Raw genomic sequence first — 18702 nt, 5'->3', positions numbered from 1 at the left:
TCACTTTAAAATGCACTTTTAAAAGATCAAAAATGGTTTATATTTTGAAAATCTGTAAACAGCTTCATTAAAAATTGCAGAAACTGTTTTCTTAACACTAGAGTTCTTCTTTAAGTCCAAGGTTCTGCATCTAACATTAATAGCTATACACAAAATTATACCTTGTTAAAAAAGTTTATATGAAAAAGGAGTTAATTTGAGATTTCTGTGTACTCGTGAAAACATTGGCCCATATTGGCCAAATTTGTGCAGGGTCACCATTCATATTGAAAATGAATACGCACACTGTTTGGATAATTTTATCCAATAGCCAGACTTTAAAAATAACCTGTAGGGTATTGTTTTTCTAAATAGCCTGGCACTCTGCTGTGGATAATAATATTTACCTATTGCTGTGAAAGGGCTGTGTATTTGATATATCTGTGCATTCATGAGGAATAATCCATATTTTGTAAGACATTTCAGCACTGGAGTCATGCCTCCTAACACAAGGATTAATGGCCATCTTGATGTCCCCTGGAGAAATAGTTTGGTGGTCTCCAGTGAACCAGAGTCTTCTTTTTTAAACCACAACTAGTAATTAGGTTGAGATTTACACAGTTGGCAGCCGTGTAGGGAAGATGCTTATTACTGGTCTCAGGAAGGCTTGTTCCTGGAGATCAAACAAGGTCACTTCAGCATATAGAATGTACTTCTGGGCCTGTAACTGTCGTACAAGTACAGCGGACAAGAAGCATCTAGGGATAATTCAGAAAATAAATTTCACATTTGAAAATTAATGCATTTTATTTTTAATAATTTTCAGTTTTATTTTTTTTACATTTTTTTTTAACAGAAGGTTCAGAATTTCACTATCCTATACCTGAACCGGAGGAAGAGACAAATGAAATTGAGAGACAGCGATCAAAAGCTATTGATACCACCTCACAGAGCAGAGCAAGAACTCACTCCCCAACCTCATCAACCAGACCTGATGCTTATGACAGCAATGAAGTGGTCAGCACAGAGCAAATGTGTAAGAAAACAATGTTTGTGTAATCCTAAAGGAAATATATGGTGTTTCAAGTGGTTGTAAACCCTTACATATACCCACTGCAGCAACTAGTGACAGGTGATACACAGAAATTAAGTGAATCCTCCTACAGTTGTACCTGTTTATCTGTAGCACCCCTCTCCTCTAAAGTCCAGAATTGAAACATAATTTCCTAGCTTTAGAAGGCAGTGGATGTGGATCTGGTGTCACCCAGTGCACAACAGAAGCACAGAGTTCAGTGTAATCTGAGACCTGAGTGGAGAGAATGGACATGCCCCCCCTCTACACAGTCTCATAGGGAAACATGCACAGCTGAGGCTGTCAGTCATCCGCTGTGGGGCGTAGCCATTTCCCAGGATTGTCTGAAGTCGGCATAGACTGTCAAAAGTGACAGATAGTAGAGGAACAAGAGATAAGACAGATATCACACTAGGTGCTTTGCATAGAGGCAAGTACACACTATAGAAGGATATGATTTGTTAATTTTTCATTTTAGATGTTCACTTTAATATGTTCAGGACTAAAAATGAGATTTTTATATATTAGTTGCTAAGTAGATATGAATAGTTATTTACAACAAGCAGTTGGGGTTTTGATACCTACCTGCCTAAAGCTGGCCATGTATGAGCAGATTTTCGAACAAACAATATTTTCAGTACAATGACTTGACAAATGTCGTTCGAAAGTACTTCAAAACTTAACTTGCTTTTAACTTTCGATGATAAAAATTTTTGAAAACCATGTGTGCTGTTATAAATTTGTTCAAAAAAAATTTACAGTCCTGTTCCTTTTGATTTTCTAATCGGTAATGGGGTCAAATCAGTAGTCATTTTTCACAGCATTGACAGGAACATTCAAACAAATGTTCCTAAAATGAAAAATTTCAAACAAAATTTTAGTAGTTTATGGCCAGCCTATATGTTTTTTGCAGTTGTTGATTTCTTTGCTGTAAAGAGAGTGTAGTTTGATCCTCTACTGTTTAGGAGTATACAGGGGACACACAGATGAATGAGTCAGATGGAGGGATACACTTTGCTCCCTGTTTCTAATTCATACAGCTCTGTATGTGCTATCAATTAGAGAGAGACAGTCCAAAAGTGTGCAACTGCAATAAATTTAATAGGCAGTAATCCATTCAGCCAATCAAAGCCCAGCTCGCCAGTGCCCTTCCCAACCATAATTTCTATTAAAAAAAAAACGTTTTCTGCCCACAGTTGGGCTTTTAGCATCTCTCTGTAACCCAGGCCAGCTTGATCATCAATCTCTGGTGTACTGTTCATGATGGCCAGAGCTCACAGAAAGTTGGTTGACATTATTTAACCCTAAACATGACCAGCGCTGTACCTCAGATTGGTAGGTCTACCGGGGACAGTGCCTGAGAGAAGTGCAATTTATCTTTATTTTTTTATCTAGAGTCCGGCTTTAAGTGAACTAAGACTTGTGCAACTCCGCTATAAAATTTATACATAGATAGTTTTATATGCAAGAAATGAGATGAATCCCTCTAATAGGGCAAGAGACCTAAAATGGAAGCACCTTTTTTTCTTTTCTTTTTTTTTTCTTTTTTTTTTTTTTTTAATATGCCAAGAAGTTAGAATGGTGGCCAGTTTATTTATTGCTTGTTTTGTCCTTGTTAGGGATATTCCCCTCCCTTCCTGTGCACTGTCACTTTCTTGGGAAGTGAGGATAAATCTCCCTGCTGTGGACACAAATGGCAATACAAACATGACAAAGCTTCTAACTCCTTTTCAGTTCTATGAAAAATGTAAACAAAATAAATAAAAAGATTTGAGTTTAATTCTAAGTATCCATTATGTTGATTTCAGTTAAGGTACATGTGACTGTTTTTCTTGGAATTTACAGCTCAAATTGTGTCTTGTGAGGTACGGCTGAGGGACCAGTGTAAAGGGACAACGTGCAACAGGTAATCGGCTGCTAGCCATCCATTCATCAGACAAGATCTGTCCTTGAAAACATATAGTATTCTGACACCACAGTATTTTTAGGTTGATAAGCTTTGCATTTGCCTGATTTTTTAATTGTACCATTTATGAAGTAGAATTATCATTTCAGGAGTGCATTGTTTATTGTAGGCATTTATATATACAGAACATTTTACACAATGCTTTACATACTACATGTTTACATCAGTCCCTACCCTCAAGGAGCTTACACTCTAGGATCCCCCTATCTCACCTGCATATTTAGGTTTTGTGCTGCCCTAGTCAACAAAAAAATCCCCCCCCCCTTCCCCGCAGAGAGCTTGAGATTGACCAACAACACCCCTGCTCCCCCCCCTCCCAAGAGAAGCTTCCACTACCGCCTCCCCCCCATACACCAGCAAACCACAACCCCCCCCCAGCTCCGGACATCCCTGGGAATGAGTGACAGACTCTGCATACACTGTCAAGCAGCTTGCAGCCTCTCATGGATCCCACCTGCCCTCCCTTCCTCCAGGTGGCAGTGCTGCCCCCCTGAAAAATGCTGCCCTAGGCAAATGACTTGTTTGCCTTGTAGTAAATACGCCCCTGTGCATACATACACACATATAGGGCCAGTTTATACAAGAGGCAGGTAACCTAGGAGCATGTCTTTTTTGAGTGTGGAAGGAAGCTGGAGTACCCTTCAGGAAACCCAAACAAGCACAGAGAGTACATGCAGACTCCATGCAGGTAGTGTCCTGGTGGATGCCCCACTATAGGTCATTTTTGTTAGGCAGCTCTTTTGATTTACACTCTCTTGCCAAACTTCATAGCCATGGAGTGACACCATCCTTTAGAGCCTGCTGTTTCTTGTTCCTTGTATAACTTTTATACTAATGAAACTGCACTGCTAACTGACTCTTAAAGCCCAATTCTGGGCAAAAAAAAAATGTCCTATGCAGGGGGATTTGCATGCACTTCATGGGTTAACTGCTCATTTTGTCCACCTTAACCTCCACCCCAGACAGCGCTGCCCCGTGATCCTCCAGCAGTGGACTGTGTATGACGTCCTCATATCCACAGCAGGTCTATGGGCTTGATGACATGAGGAACAGTCCAAGACACAAAACTGCTAAACGGTGGGGGAAAAGAGCCACAGGGACCAGTCTTGTGCAGGGAGGATCAGAGGATTAGGTAAGTATATTTCCTTTAGACTAAAATGAGCAGTTACCCTTGCCGCTCGGGCAATTCCCACTGCATGGGAAAACCTTTTTTTTTTTTTTGCCCAGAGATGGGCTGAGTATAGTGTGCAGGGAGTTATGGAAAGTTGAAATGACACTAAACTCTGGTTTTAAAAAAATTTATTTAAAGCGGAGGTCCAGTTGGAATAAAAAAAATAAGTCAGCAGTTACAAAAACTGTAGCTGCTGACTTTTAAAAAACGGACACTCACCTGTCCCTCGATCCCACGGTGTCCTCACCCTGGCTTGGTTGACGGACCATCCTATCTCCTCTGCGCTGGCATCTTCAATGTGGGCACCAGGCTGTGACAGCTTGCAGCTTCATAGCTGGATGCTCACTGCGCATGCGCATGCGCAAGTAGCACTGCCCTTTGTGAATGGTCCCGTAGTCTTCTGGTACCTGTCACGTGTCTCAGAAGACTATGGGGAGGTAGGGGGGGGGCAACGTCCCCTCCCAATCTCCTAGGCGATCTCAGCGGAAGTGGGAGTGGATGCTTGTCACATTCGGGTACCCACTCCCCAAGCCTTAAAGCAGAGCTTCTTCTTTTGGGTGGAGCTCCACTTTAAATAACACAAATTAAAAACTACTCACACCAGTGGCGGAACTAGCAGGGTTGCAAAGGTTGCACTTGCAACAGGGCCCTGGTGTTCTGCCTGTTAGGCAGGCCCCAAGACAGCAGGAACACATGAAAGTGTCCCACTGCTGGACCATAATAAAGGGTCCCGTGATGGGATCAGTAGGAAGGTTCCTGAGCTTGTAGAGAAGGTCCCCAGGTTTGGAGGGAAGAGCCCCAGCGGGGGAAGGGGGGGGTCATGGTTTCTTGCATCGGTGCCCTGAAGGTTCTAGTTACTCCTCCACAGCCACCCTCTCTCTCTCCTAAAATGGACTAGGGACTATGTCGAACAGATATGATAAAACTATTTAAATATTTTTTTTATTTTAATGGTATATTTAACAGACCAAAAGGGAGAAAATAAGTGAAATGCATTGTTAAATTTTACATACGCTGTAAACTAAAGATAGAATGGAGTTGATTATAGCAGCAGTAGAAGATGTAATAGTGAATATAAACCTGGTGTAAAGGGTGGTTTTTATTTCCTTTTGTGTTCTATTTTTAGTGAATCTTTGACTTCCTTAATAACTATTAATGTGGCTAATAATTCAAAATATCAACACTGTATGCTGTGCAAATAAACCACTGAACAGTGTGATCTTCCAGGAGAAGTAATGATAAGGTACATTTGTGGTGTTTGAATTCACAGATATGAATGTTCAGCTGGCTGTTTGGAGAGCACAGCCAAAGTAATAGGAAGTGTTCATTATGAGATGGTAAGTATTATTATTATTATACAGTATTTATATAGCGCCAAAGGGTTTGCTCAGCGCTGTACATTATAGTGGGGGACAGAACATGAGACAATACAGTAACAAAACAATACACGAGGGGTACGAGGGCCCTGCTCTTTCGAGCTTACAATCTAGGAGGGAGGGGAAGGTAAGTAGGTCTTCGTACCACAATACGGAAACAATGCTTCTGTCCGAAAGAACAATACAGAATGATAGAGTACTGTTTACCTTGAATCGTGTACTAAAGTGTATCTATAGTCACATTTTTTTTTATAGAATAGGGAACATTTAAAGCTTCTGTCAGCTTTTTGTTTTGTTATGTGTGCCCTGTTTGGGGGAATTTTCCTTCACTTCCTGTACTTGAAACACAAGAGAAATGAGTCTTTCAGAGAGGTGGCAGTGCTTGTCCCCCTTTTCAGAGGGCAGTATAGCAATGATTGACAGGTGTTCAGGAGGCAGTCCTGCCACCTCCTGAATGTCACCAAAGAGGATTTGGTAGTAAAAAATCATTCTGCATCCAGGAGCTGAAAACTTGAATTTAATTAGCAAGTTTGACAGGTGATAGTCTGAGTTAAAAATGCAGCAGTCAAGAAGCAAAGCATTGCTGCTGTGAAATGTGTACAGCCCTGTCAGGCTGCAATGTTAGCATTTGGGTGAGCAACCAGTGGGTGGTAAAACTACAGCTCAGCCGCCTGTGTCAAAATAGCGTAAGAAGGATCATCTTAGTTGTCTTTTGGAATAGGTGTCCCTTTTGGAAGATTTCCTCCCACTTTCTGTTCCAATGGGAAGTGTTGAGGCATGGATTGAGATTCGGCCAGTTAAGTAGGAACCGGGCAAATTTGGATCCATGTATGGGCAGGCTGAACGTACACAAGTCTGCAGCACTGACCATTGTATGTACCATTGCCATTGCCATTTTATTTGCCATGTCATGAGGTACAGCATCAAAGGTTATGACAGCATACAGTATACAGTTTTCATGGGACTGAGATTGAGCTTTGCAGTCACTTTTGCAGCAGTTGTTTTCTTATTCTGGGTCACAATCCCGCACAATGTCCTTTTGTCTCTTTCAGTCTGCAGACCGTGCTTATGCTTATCAGACAACGTTTTCCCGGAAGCTATATACTGTATGTCGTCATGACCTTTGATACTGTACCTTCTGACACGTCAAATAAATTGGCAACTTCAGTCACAGAGGCACCAGCTAAGTGGGCACCAACAATTTGCCCTCTTTGAAGCTCAGTAAGCTCTGACATGACTGTATTACTAGCAGTGCACGCAGTGAATGATGAAAGTGAGGCTTCCCACCTGTTAGCTAGGTGTCTCATCACACAGCGGAAGCAAAAGAATGTTACATCACGCCCACTTTCAATGTGAAACATGTGGTCACTTTCACACCTGCAAATCATGTAGTGTTTCTATTTGTTTGTCTGACCCCTGTGTTTATTCATGTAAAATGCATGCAATATTATAGAGACAATTTTTCCAAACTGGAGCAGACAGAATCTGGAGAATCTATGCATGGCAGCCAATCCATTATATCTTCATATTATTCAGTTAAGCTTTGAAAATAAAAGAGAGAAACTGGTTGCAATACAGAGCTACTCCAGACTCTGCTCCAGTTTTGATCATGTGTAAGTGCAAGGCTGGCCATAGATGATGCAATTTTCTTTCCAGCGACTACAGGTTGTAGAAAAGAAAATTGCTTGATTCCCCCATTAATAGTCAGTGTTGATGGGGAATCCGTCTCGTGGAGCTATTGTGTTCTCCCAATTTCTGCTAGCAGCTATAGCCTCTAGTAATAATCGCAAGTACAAAATCTGAAATACTGATTGTAAACAAGTCAATCCATTGATCGACTTGAGTGCAATCAGCCTACCCATAGATGGGTTGAATCCTGTCCGGTCCCTGCTGAGCTGGCCGAGATTTGAACCATCTATGGCCGGCTTTAAGCTGACCATAGGTGAATCATTTTTTTTTTGGCATTCAACCAGTGGGTTGAACAAAGACTCCTTTGCCCCATCTACACATTCGAGGTGGATGGGGGAATCCTCCTCACTGAGATATTGTATTCTGACAGTAGGGAGACCTCCCTGTCATCAGAATACACTGATCAACGCTGCTGGTTATAGCCGCAGTGCTGATCGAGTGGGGAAAGTCTGACAGGGTGGTTGTACAGAAGTTGAACAATAAATCAGATAGATCAGAATTAATTTTGGTTTTCAATGTATGGGCAGGGAGGTTGCACAAAATTGATTTATGTATGGCTAGCTTAAGACTTCCAGGTATTACCTCTCACAGAGGTCACAGTACATCCTCTGACAATGCCTTCATCTGCTTCTCTGTCCAGAAGGACCAGGCAATCTTTTTTCAGGCATTAGCATCTACATCCTGGACTTTGGTGGCTCAGAGATGATACAACCATATAAATCCTGTTACCTATGCTTCTGACATACAGTATGTCTGAAATAAATCAGCCCCATGCTGCAGCCTGCCGCCCTGTGACTTGCTCCAAAGTTACAATGTTGCTGTCTGATTACTGGGGGGGGAGACTGAGGAAATTCTTCCTTCTGGCCTCCTGGATGCAGCAGATCAGCTAAGCCTGTCACTGGAGCTCAGTGATTGCTTTTTAAAGATACAAAGTAGAGCTTTTCTAAAAAATGATACAGCTGCTGTATATGGTGACATGTAAGGAATGTATCCATGCTGACTCAAAGTGTTACTAAACCCACAACAGTAAAATCTGTGTGTGTAGCAGTAAAGCATGCTTGTTATACTCACTGTGGAACCTAAGGGGTTAATCCTGTGCATTGTGTAAAAAGGCTGGTTGATTCTGACTTCTCTGCCCCTTCTCTTGTTCAAATATCTATGCTGATAAGACAGACTGAAGCAGTAGCCCTTCTGCACATGCTCAGCTTAGTGTGTATTGCTAGAGAGTTTTTTTTTTTTCTTGGGAGAGTGCATGTGATCAGCACAGGGCCAATCGGCACTGTCCAGACAGAGGTCAGGGGTTTTGCATCCTCCTAGAGCAGAATGAAAACTCCTCCTACAAGCTTTAACCAGTGCTCAGCTGAAGTCACAAGACTGCTCTAACTGCTGATGAGAAAAGGTATTTAGCAGTTTGTTTACTAAAATAATTGCATTTCCATGTTGTGTGTACTGTGGGAGACCAGATATAGTGAATGCAGGGTCCTGTGTTTAGTAACACATTAAGGGGCCATTGTAATAATAGTGATCTCTGTGAATATTACTGTTTGTAGCATTGATAAATTTAGTGAGAATTTCCCTTTTTGCAGCAATCAAGTATTTGCAGAGCAGCTATACATGCTGGGGCAATAGACAATGATGGAGGATGGGTGGATGTCACAAGACAAGGAAGAAGAAATTATTTCATCAAATCCTATAGGAATGGGATCCAGTCAATTGGGTAAGCAATGTCAGACACTCCTGTAATTGAACAAAACGCATCATAACAGGATAGATTACAACAGTGTATGTGAAAACCTATCCTTATTACAATTTAATCATGTAAACTATTAACATTTTTTTTTATCCAACAGCAAATATCAGTCTGCAAACTCATTCACAGTTTCCAAAGTAGCCTGTGAGTATATTATCTTGGTTAAAGATTATTCTGTACACTGTGTAATATGTTAAAGCTACATAGTTACATATAATCATGTGTTTTCTAGTTCAGGCTGTGACATGTGAAACAACCACAGAACAAATGTGCCCTTTTCAGTCTCCAGCATCACATTGTCCCAGGTGAGCTTAAATCATTTGTTTGAATACACTAATAGAAAACTCTGCCTTGTAACTCCACTTTTATTGAGAAAAAAAAACATTTCCCTCTGGGTGATCTATGCACATTGCAAGGGTTTTAACAAACTTTATTATTGCTGGTTTTTTCTCTATGCCCATGTGGAACGTGAATCTGATGGGAGTTATTTTATAATAAGCAGCTGCTGTATCTGCAGGGCTCTGAGGAAAATGTCAGGGTCTGCATCCCTTTAAACGTTATCTCCATTTGGGAGTATCTCACCAAAAAATAAATTTTTGTTACGAGGGATGCCCAAAATCTGTGCAAACTTCTGGAAAAATCAGTAAGCCAATCACACAAGCAGGAAATGACATATCTGGGGGGGTTCTGTACACCATCTGTGTACAGAATGTCTCCAGATTGCATTGCATTTTACAGAACATTACAGCACTGCAGATTAAAAAGGAAAGGTAATTTTTTAATGACTTGTGTAACAATTGTATATGCTATATTATTTTTTCTTTTTTCTTTATTTGCTAAATTTTTCTAACGGAAGTGGAGTTACCATTAAACGATAACTTTACCTTTGGAACATGTTGCATGTTCCACTCGTTTTTAGGGTGGAACATGTAACGTATTCCGACAGCTGCTGCTGCGCCCTCCACCCACTCCCTCTGACAGATCGTATGGGGAGAAGTTTCCTCGTACAATCTGTCAGATTGGAAAACAGTGTGGCTGTGCAGGGCTCTGCCTACACGGCCACATCACTCATTCACAGAGTTCTGTGAATAAGTGCCTATAAGTCCTGGCAGCCCTGGCTTGTAATTTTCAATGAACTACCACGGCACTGTGGAGCACCATGATAGTTCATTGAAACTTCCTTTCAGAATATCTGCTTGGCCGTACATCCTGTACGGCAAGCAGATATTCTGACAGGTCTGCAGGAGACCTGCATGGCATCAGTGACCTACTGATCACTGGTGCAATGCTTTCCAGGCTCCATTGGACAAAATAATAAATGCACATTTTTTTTTTACCTACAAAAAAATGTGCATTTATTATTTTTGTCCAAAAAGTGTACTTATCCTTTCAACCCAAAATGAACTCTTATTTTTAGAACTCACACAAGCGGCCAGGGGGTAGTAAAAATAGGTGGCTGACTGCCCCTCTAACCTAATACAGAAGCCAGACAGGGTTATTTTGCAGGTGCGGCAAAAAATCATACTCTCTATCTCCAAACGTGACCCATTCAAGGGAATGGGGTCACATTGTTGCTGCTTTGCCACCTCGTGCAATCTACACTGTTGTGGTGCGGTGGGATGGTGTGGGCTTTAAGGGTTAAAACAGGTGGTGAGGAGGTGACATAATAACTTCTAGCCTTCTGTCAACGACCTTCTGAAAACTGGTCCACCGCGAATCGCTTTTCAGATGGGTGGCAAGGGCTACTGCCAGTGTAAATGAGCCTTAAATGTTATTACATATCAGGTGAAATGAAAGGAAAAATGAACACAATCTTACCATTGGTTTAGTTTTAAAGCAGCCACAGCTAAAGCTAAAGTAAATTGTCCGCCCCCCCCCCCCCCCACCACCACACTGCAGAAAAGAACCGCTACTCTGTGTGAGAGCAATGGTCTGTCTGAAGTGGTCTGCCATGCCTCCTGCTAAGTCGAGACTGAAGCTCTCTAGTTGGGAAAGTTTACATGATGCTAAACTCACGTTTTTTTAACACAAGTCCTTCTAAAGCAAAAAGTATATTGTGGCTCTGTGTTTGTTTGTTTGTCTTCTAAATGTCTCATATCATTGTTTTCACGTTTCACTTATGTCCTGTACATGCTCCTGATCCTCCACTAATGCGTCTTACCGCTGCTCGTGTAGCATGAGCTGTACACATTACTTCCAGTCACATCCACTTTATGTCTAATACAATTCCAATGCTGGCTCCTTCCACCCTACTACTCCTACAACAAGCTCAGAGGTGTTGGGAGAAAGAAAGACAGAACATTGGCTATTGTAAATCAATGAAGAGCCTAGGCCTGGAGAGATGTGGGGTGATAAGAAAAGGGAGGACCGTGTGGAAGCTACGGCGCTGAATACGTTTGCACATAGATGTGTAGTCCATAGCGGGAGCGAGCGGTGAAGGATAGTTAAGATGACATACACAAGGGGGGCATGGAGAACGAATAGTCTCAGAATACTGGAATAAAGCTTGCATTTCAGATATGAAATGATGGAAGGGAGAAATAGAAGGTACTGTACATCCTAATAATATTTAAACATTTCACATGTTTTTATTTAATGAAAATGTGAGTTTAGTGTCACTTTAATGTTCCCCGCTGATTGTAGAGTTTTAGCTCTTGCCCAGTAAGGGCTTGTTTATATGTGCTTCACAATGTGGCTTCAGACCAGCTTTTTTAAAGTGCTCTCAATGCCAGTCGAAGCCCCCGTCATTAAATAAAATAGCTTACAGTCCTGTTTACACGTTGCTTTTGCTTTGTTTAAAAAATCATACCCCATGTCACTTTAATGGTGCTTAAGACCATCTCCGAAGTCTAAAGCAAAGATTGCTTGCAGCAACTGCAGCTTTTGAGAGGCTTTTATTCAGAAAAAGAACACACATGGGTGCAAATATCTAGTGCATTACCCAAGATTTATTGAAAAAAATAATATAAAAAGCCAATTACATACTCAAACGGCAGAAGTGATAATGTATAAATAAAACCACTGATGATCAACCAATGTGATAGCAGTTTCCAACTGTTGGTGATGCCGGCATGCTGATGTGTTTCGGGGACGTGTCCCCTTTCTCAGAGCTGAGGAAACATGTCAGCGTGTCGGCATCACCAACAATTGGAAACTGCTACCATGTTGGTTGACCATCGGTTGTTTTATATATGCATTATCGCATTGTCGTTTGAGTATGGAATTTGCTTTTTATATTTTTCTCAATAAATCTTGGGTAATGCGCTAGGTGTTTGCACCCCGTGTGTTCTTTTTCAGTCTATGGTTGGATTTCCTTGTCTGAGGAGGGCTGCACCACCAAAAGCTTTTCCCGAGATGCATCTATTTCACACCACATTTTCTTACTGGCGTTTATTCCTTTTGAGCGTTGGAGAGGTGGTTTGTTGACTTAGGCTTTTATTCAGCTATAGCTTTGTTTTGTTTTGGAGGTCTTGCAGGTACGAGATATCCCAGGAAGCACTGGGAAACCAAAATGTGAACCTTTCCATCCGGATTTAAAGCAAATAGAGTGACTTTGGACTTTAAATTTCAAAATATGTGTACTGCTGAGGACAATAATATATTGAAAATAAATGCAATATTTATGTATATTCTATAAAAGGCTATTCTGTCTATGTATTCTGTTTCCTTTTTCACTGGATAACAGGTTATGCTTTCAGAAGCAACATAATATATTTTTCTAGCTCATACACCATATAGTTAAAGGTTTGTGGACTCTTGACCATACTACCTAGATGAGCTTTTTAGACATCCCATTCCAAATTATATTCATGTTGCCACTAACCCCAACCCCCCACCCCCACCCGCTTTGTGGCTATAACAGCCTATATTCTTCTGGGAAGGCTTTCCATGAATTTTTAGAGTGTTTCTGATATTGTACAACAACAGCTGGCTCTCAGATATAATCCATAGTCGCTTCAGATTCATTTATATATTCTGGGAGTGTCTGGAGCAGAAGTCACATCTGGTGTGTAGCATGGAGCAGCAGGAAGGTGAGCGGGGTCTGGACCAGAGAGGATTAGACAGTACACATGGTGTGCAACATGGAAACACTAAAGCAGAAGGTGAACGGGGACCAGAGAGAGAGGACCAAGTGGGAGAGGATCAGCAGGGCTGGGGGACTGGGGCAAAACCAACTAGCAATATCACATGTACTGAGCAGTGTGGGATCAATATAGGAGGTGGTGAGAAGGGACCGAGAAGAGGAACAGCAAACCAGAGGATCAGCAGAGCTGAGGGTTAGAACTGAGTGGAGGATCAGCAGAGCTGGGGGTTACTACTGAGTGGGGGATCAGCAGAGCTGAGGGTTACTACTGAATGGGGGATCAGCAGAGCTGGGGGTTACTACTGAGTGGGGGATCAGCAGAGCTGGGGGTTACTACTGAGTGGGGGATCAGCAGAGCTGGGAGTACTACTGAGTAGGTGATCTGCTGAACAAAGCTACTAATAAGCTGGGTATCTGAACAAGGGTGCCAATAAGCTGGGAATCTGCTAAACAGGGGTAATAATGAGCTGGGGAACTGCTGAAGGGGGGTACTATTGAGCTGGGGTTCTACTGGGCCCCTTTAAAACAAATAGAAAATCAACACACACACAAAGGGCATTTGCTAAGCTTCATTAAAGCTTCAAAAAAGCATCATTGAAGCATCACCGAAGCATCAAAAAAGCATGCTGAAGGGGTTGGTGCTTTAATGTGTGCTGAAGTTAAAGCAAGTGTGAATGTGCCCTATAAGGGTTGTGTCTGAATGCTGCAGAGAGTCCACTGTTTTCACACAGAGAGCAGTGATACTTTTCTGCAGCTTGCTGGCTAGAGACAGGCTTTACTGCTATGGCTGTGGTTTCTTTATATCTTAATTTTGTATTGCCTACTTTTTTACTGCAACTGACTGGGTTTACAACATTTAGCCCCTGTTCACACCGATGTGACATGACAGTTCAAATCGCATGACAAGGCGCACGCAATGAACCGTGTGACTCCGACTTTTTTTTCGGAGTTGCACCAATCTGAAAAGTAGTCCCTGCAATACCTTTTGGTGATTTTGGGTGCGACTTGCATAAACATCTGTGCATGAATTCACACAGATGTCTTCTTACAAGCCACACCTGAAGTTGCACTGACATCTAACTTTGAAATTATGCGACTTTAAGTGACGTTGCACAATTTCAAAGTCTTATTCAGTGTGAACTAAGGCTTAGAAATAGTTCAGCCTTTGAAACTTTAAAAATTTGGGGTTTTCTCATATGGGGCTTTTACAAACCATTCTGCCATACCTGAAGAAATATTTAAAGTGGTATTAAACCTCCCCCCAAAAAATTTGATATATTGTAGCTTACCAATCCTTAAATTAGGTGACTGCGTTAATTTTCTTTTTAAAGGGTGTGGGAAAGTGTGGTCACATGGTTTCCAGCCACATGAAGAACTGCTGGTGTCTAAAGCTAGCTGTACTTCATTTAGAAAACAAGTGTAGAATGTCAGATGTAAATGAACATTTTTTTGGAACAGAAGAGGGCAAAGTAGGAACTCAGATTTAAAAAAAAAAAAAAAGTCAGTCTGGAGACATCCACTCGAGAGTCTATACAATGCGGATGTTTGTAACTCAGGGACTGCCTGTACTGCATTTTGTCATGAACATGTGGTATGTAGTTTATACAAGATTATTGCAACAAGAAATTTTTTTCATACAAACTTTAAGCTGGACATAAAAGTTAGACATTTGCAAACATTCACTTGACTTGACACATGTAGAGATGCTTGCTTGAATCTCAGCAGTGGGTATATTGGTATGTATGAAAAACATTCCTAAAGTATAGGACTGTGTCACAGAAACCCAAGAGTGTTCTGTTGCTGATTGCTGAGCAAGGGTGTCAGCACTGTCACAAGTTAGTGACTGAAAGTTTTATTTTAGCCAAACTCTATTTTTAGGTAAATTAAATTACCCTCATCCATCCTCCATTCATATGGCTTCATGTTTCATGGCCTATCCTGTTGTCTTATCAGTATAACACAATTAAAAGCATTTGTGTATGTGTAGGTTTATTGAGCTTCTAAGGCACCCATAGATGAGGAGTCTTTTTTTTTTTTTCAACCATGGGTTGTTGAAAAAAACTGACTCAATTCCACCATCCACATATTCGCCGTGGATGGGGGAACACTCTTGCTGAGGTATTGTATTGTGACAGTGGGGAGACTTCCCTTCTATCAGAATACATTGATCAGTGTTGCAAGCTATAGTTGCACAGCCATTGATCGGTAGGTCCACTTATGTATAACTTCCCTGCCCATAGGTGGATCTAAATTTGACTAGTCCCTGCTGAACTGGCCCAATTTTATGACCAGCTTAAATGTTGCATGTGTACTTTATGGTCTTTGGTTCACCACCACCCACCTTCCATACCTAGAAAAATAAAATAATGCTTGCACATGTACAAATGCAGAATACAAAGGTAATATTTGCAGATTTGTTTCCAAATGTTTTACATCATTCTTTAGCTTCCATTTTTCCTAAATGATGATTTGTTGCAGTTTTGCGCTTCAGATTCCTAGAATAGACAGTTAGCATTACCCTGCATCTAACCTTTAGGTGTTGGAGAAAACGATGTCTTCATGTCAATTCCAGTAAATTCAAGGAAGACTTATGGGAGGGGTGTTATTGCAAATTTTGATATATAATTACTGAATGACGTCATTGGTCATTCCAAAAGGAAAATGATCAGTGCTGATTGAAGGAAGGATGGGACATAGACCTTGCAACACATACTGTATAACTGCAGCTGTTGATGAATAGATTCTTCCATAATATGACATGTTTTTCTGTGACAGCTGGAGTGTTACCTAAAACTTACTTTGCTTCAGCTGTGAAAATGTTAGATTACGACGACTGAAAACCATCCGAAAAACACCTGTCACTACCTAAAAACTATTAAACTGATACATGGATAAAATAAGGCAATTGTAGGTACTTGAAACACTCATACACAAATTTTGGATTCCTGTAAAGTTGTCTCCTGTACTTCTCTATTGCCTTGTCACTGTAATAGACCACTTTTGTGGGACGTTAATGAAGATGTTTCCAAGTACTTGCTGCCAGTTCTGCCACCTCTAAAGCACCCCATAGATGATTTGATTTTCTTTCCTTCCACCACACATTCAATGTTGATGGGGAAATCCCTCCTGCAGTGCTATTGTATTTTGTTGGCTGAGGGAATGCAATGATTACTGCAAGCGGCTATAGCTGCTGGCTTTATTTGCATGCAGAAAAATCTGATGAGCTGGTTTTAGGCAGATCGATAGATCAACCTGGGTACAATCAGCCTGCCCGTACATGGATCAGAATTTGTCTGGTCCCTGCTGAACCGGCTGAATTGCGATCCATATATGTTTGGTGCCTGTAATTTTTCCCGCCCAGTGTCACAATTACTATCATTGATCTCATTATCAGCAGTTCCTAGTGTTGGGCTGCTCTCTTCATAAAAATAATAATAATAATAGATTGTATTTATAGGCACCTTTCAGAATACCCAAGGTCACCTTACAAAGATAGCAACAGAGCAAGAAAAAAGTAAATAAATAAAATAAATATACATTACACAACCATTAAATTACAAAAAACAAAATCAGGGAAATCCGACAAAGTATGCTAGTTTTAAAAAGCTGAGTTTTCAGACATGATCTGAAGACCGGGTAGGAAATCAATGTTGTGGATGTCAGGTGGCAGGGTGTTCCATAATCAGGGGGCAGAACACCTAAAGGCTCTTTGTCCCATAGTAGTCCAGGTGGACAGATTGAACATTGAAATGGATGAAAGAAGAAGACTTGAGAGTAAAGGAGCGTCTGTTGATATGTAGAAGTTCAGAGACGTATGGAGGAGTGAAGTTGTGGATGACCTTAAAGGTAATCCTGTGCTTGATTGATTCCTGGACTGATGAGCAGAAATGTACAATATGTTTAGGTTCTCAAATGCAGATCTTTATTATGCATGGTTTTTCCCTGTAAAAGACCATTGTGTACAGCAAGCTTTTATAAAGCATTAACTTTCAGCTTGGGGATGTTAGTCACCATTCCGCATATGTGTGTTTATCACATTTACCAATCTGCTAGGAGGATTCAGAAGGCTTTCAACAAGTTAAGTAGTGCAGGAAGCTTTCTGGAAGTCTTCCTCTAACAGTTTGTTTAATGTGACATTCAGATCTAAACTTACTGAAAGTGTGGCAAAAGCTTGCTTATATACACTGCTCTTAGGCATTTACATGTTTAAAAGACTTTGGAATAGTAAAATCTACATTTGAGGTGCACATATTCTAACTGTACATCATGGATTCTAATCATGCATACAAAGTCTCTGTCCATCAGCCCATGAATCAGGCAAGCACATGATGAGAGTTAAAATAGACCAATGATAGTGATGTTAATATTTTCCCAATGCTGTCCGAAAGCAAAAATCATGATAGTGTTTCTAGAAGTGGCTGCGTGTACCTAAAAAAAAATCTACTGTTACAGGTCCTAATATTATGACCATCTTAAAGCTTAGGCATATGTGGCTCTAGCTTGCTGTTAATGGTGGTGAACAAAAAGATGGCCAAGTGTCTAATTTTTCATGGTGAATTCTTTCCATGGCAAAGATGATATCTGTGTAAATCCCATCCACAAACCACTTTATGCTCCTCTCCCTGCACTCTCCTGATGCTATAACCCCACCCTATTCCCCATCACAGGCACTATTGGAATACCCAGTATTGGTTGGAGTCAAACCCAAAACACTGGGTATCAGTTGGAGCACAAGTATCACCCCTGTGTTATGTGACAGTGTTCGGGGTAAGTTGGCCAACCAATGCATTGTGGGAGGAGGTCACATGTCAGGAAGCATTGAGTATTTTTCAGTGGCAGCCACAGAAAGAGCAAGATGTGAACACTGGACAGGCAAATATAAATAGCTTTTGTGGGCTGTACACAGATAGTGTCACATGAGTTTATCACTGCAATGTATAATACCAACCCTCCTACCTGCTCCAGCACTGCACAGTCATTTTTCTGAAGGTATCCCCACTGGTTCCTTCTCTTGGTACTCTTCTTGTCCTTTAATGGATCACTAGTGCAAAAACTTGGCATTACAGCACGTGCTGTCATAACCTGTTTCAATATAAAAAAATTTTGGAGGAAGCAGGTATGGTCTAAAATTGTAGCCCCTGCTTGGCTGGGAATCTACACTTGCGCCTGTTTAGAGCTGAGGAGATGGAACTGCAAGCAGTAGAAAAACTATTCATCATTCACCTCTGACTTTCAAACCACATTAAAATGAATGGAGTCCTCAGTAAAGTCCTCCATCATCCTTTGTGATGCCTATTCTACCTAGAAGCTGTTCAGCAAGGGTATGGGGTAAGTGACCTCTGTTGGTGGGCATAGTACCCTTAGTGAAAGGTCTTCCTACTTTCTGGATGAAAAAATAGAAAATGAACTCAAAGTATCGTCACCTATATTGATACACCTGTGCCTGAAGTAAATTGGTAATGTGTGAAAATAATTTAAATCTCTCTTTTGAGACCATGTATTCAAAATATTAATGTTTTAACCTTCTCATTCTATTAAAACTGTATTAAATGTTTCTAATGTGTGTCAGAATGAGTTTCTAAGTTTATCTTCCTACACAGAAAATGTGTAAATAA

The 18702-nt window shown here is 40.9% G+C and overlaps 1 protein-coding gene across 1 annotated transcript in view; it reads left to right on the top strand.

The window, feature by feature from the left end:
• Positions 1 to 18702, top strand: part of CRISPLD1 (cysteine rich secretory protein LCCL domain containing 1) — a 127120-nt gene that overhangs the window by 82718 nt on the left and 25700 nt on the right. The window contains exons 7-12 of the mRNA XM_089661022.1: positions 836 to 1015; positions 2897 to 2957; positions 5459 to 5525; positions 8840 to 8970; positions 9104 to 9147; positions 9236 to 9308. Of these exons, the coding sequence (XP_089517148.1) occupies positions 836 to 1015; positions 2897 to 2957; positions 5459 to 5525; positions 8840 to 8970; positions 9104 to 9147; positions 9236 to 9308 (556 nt within the window). The remainder of the gene's footprint in view (positions 1 to 835; positions 1016 to 2896; positions 2958 to 5458; positions 5526 to 8839; positions 8971 to 9103; positions 9148 to 9235; positions 9309 to 18702) is intronic.

This window comes from Staurois parvus, unplaced genomic scaffold (genome assembly GCF_062004578.1).
Source record: "Staurois parvus isolate SC_StPar_1 unplaced genomic scaffold, SC_StPar_1.0 ptg001302l, whole genome shotgun sequence".
In the NCBI taxonomy this organism is placed as follows: domain Eukaryota; kingdom Metazoa; phylum Chordata; class Amphibia; order Anura; family Ranidae; genus Staurois; species Staurois parvus.
The sequence above is the reverse complement of the archived record's forward strand: the minus strand, read 5'-3'. Positions and strand labels throughout refer to the sequence as shown.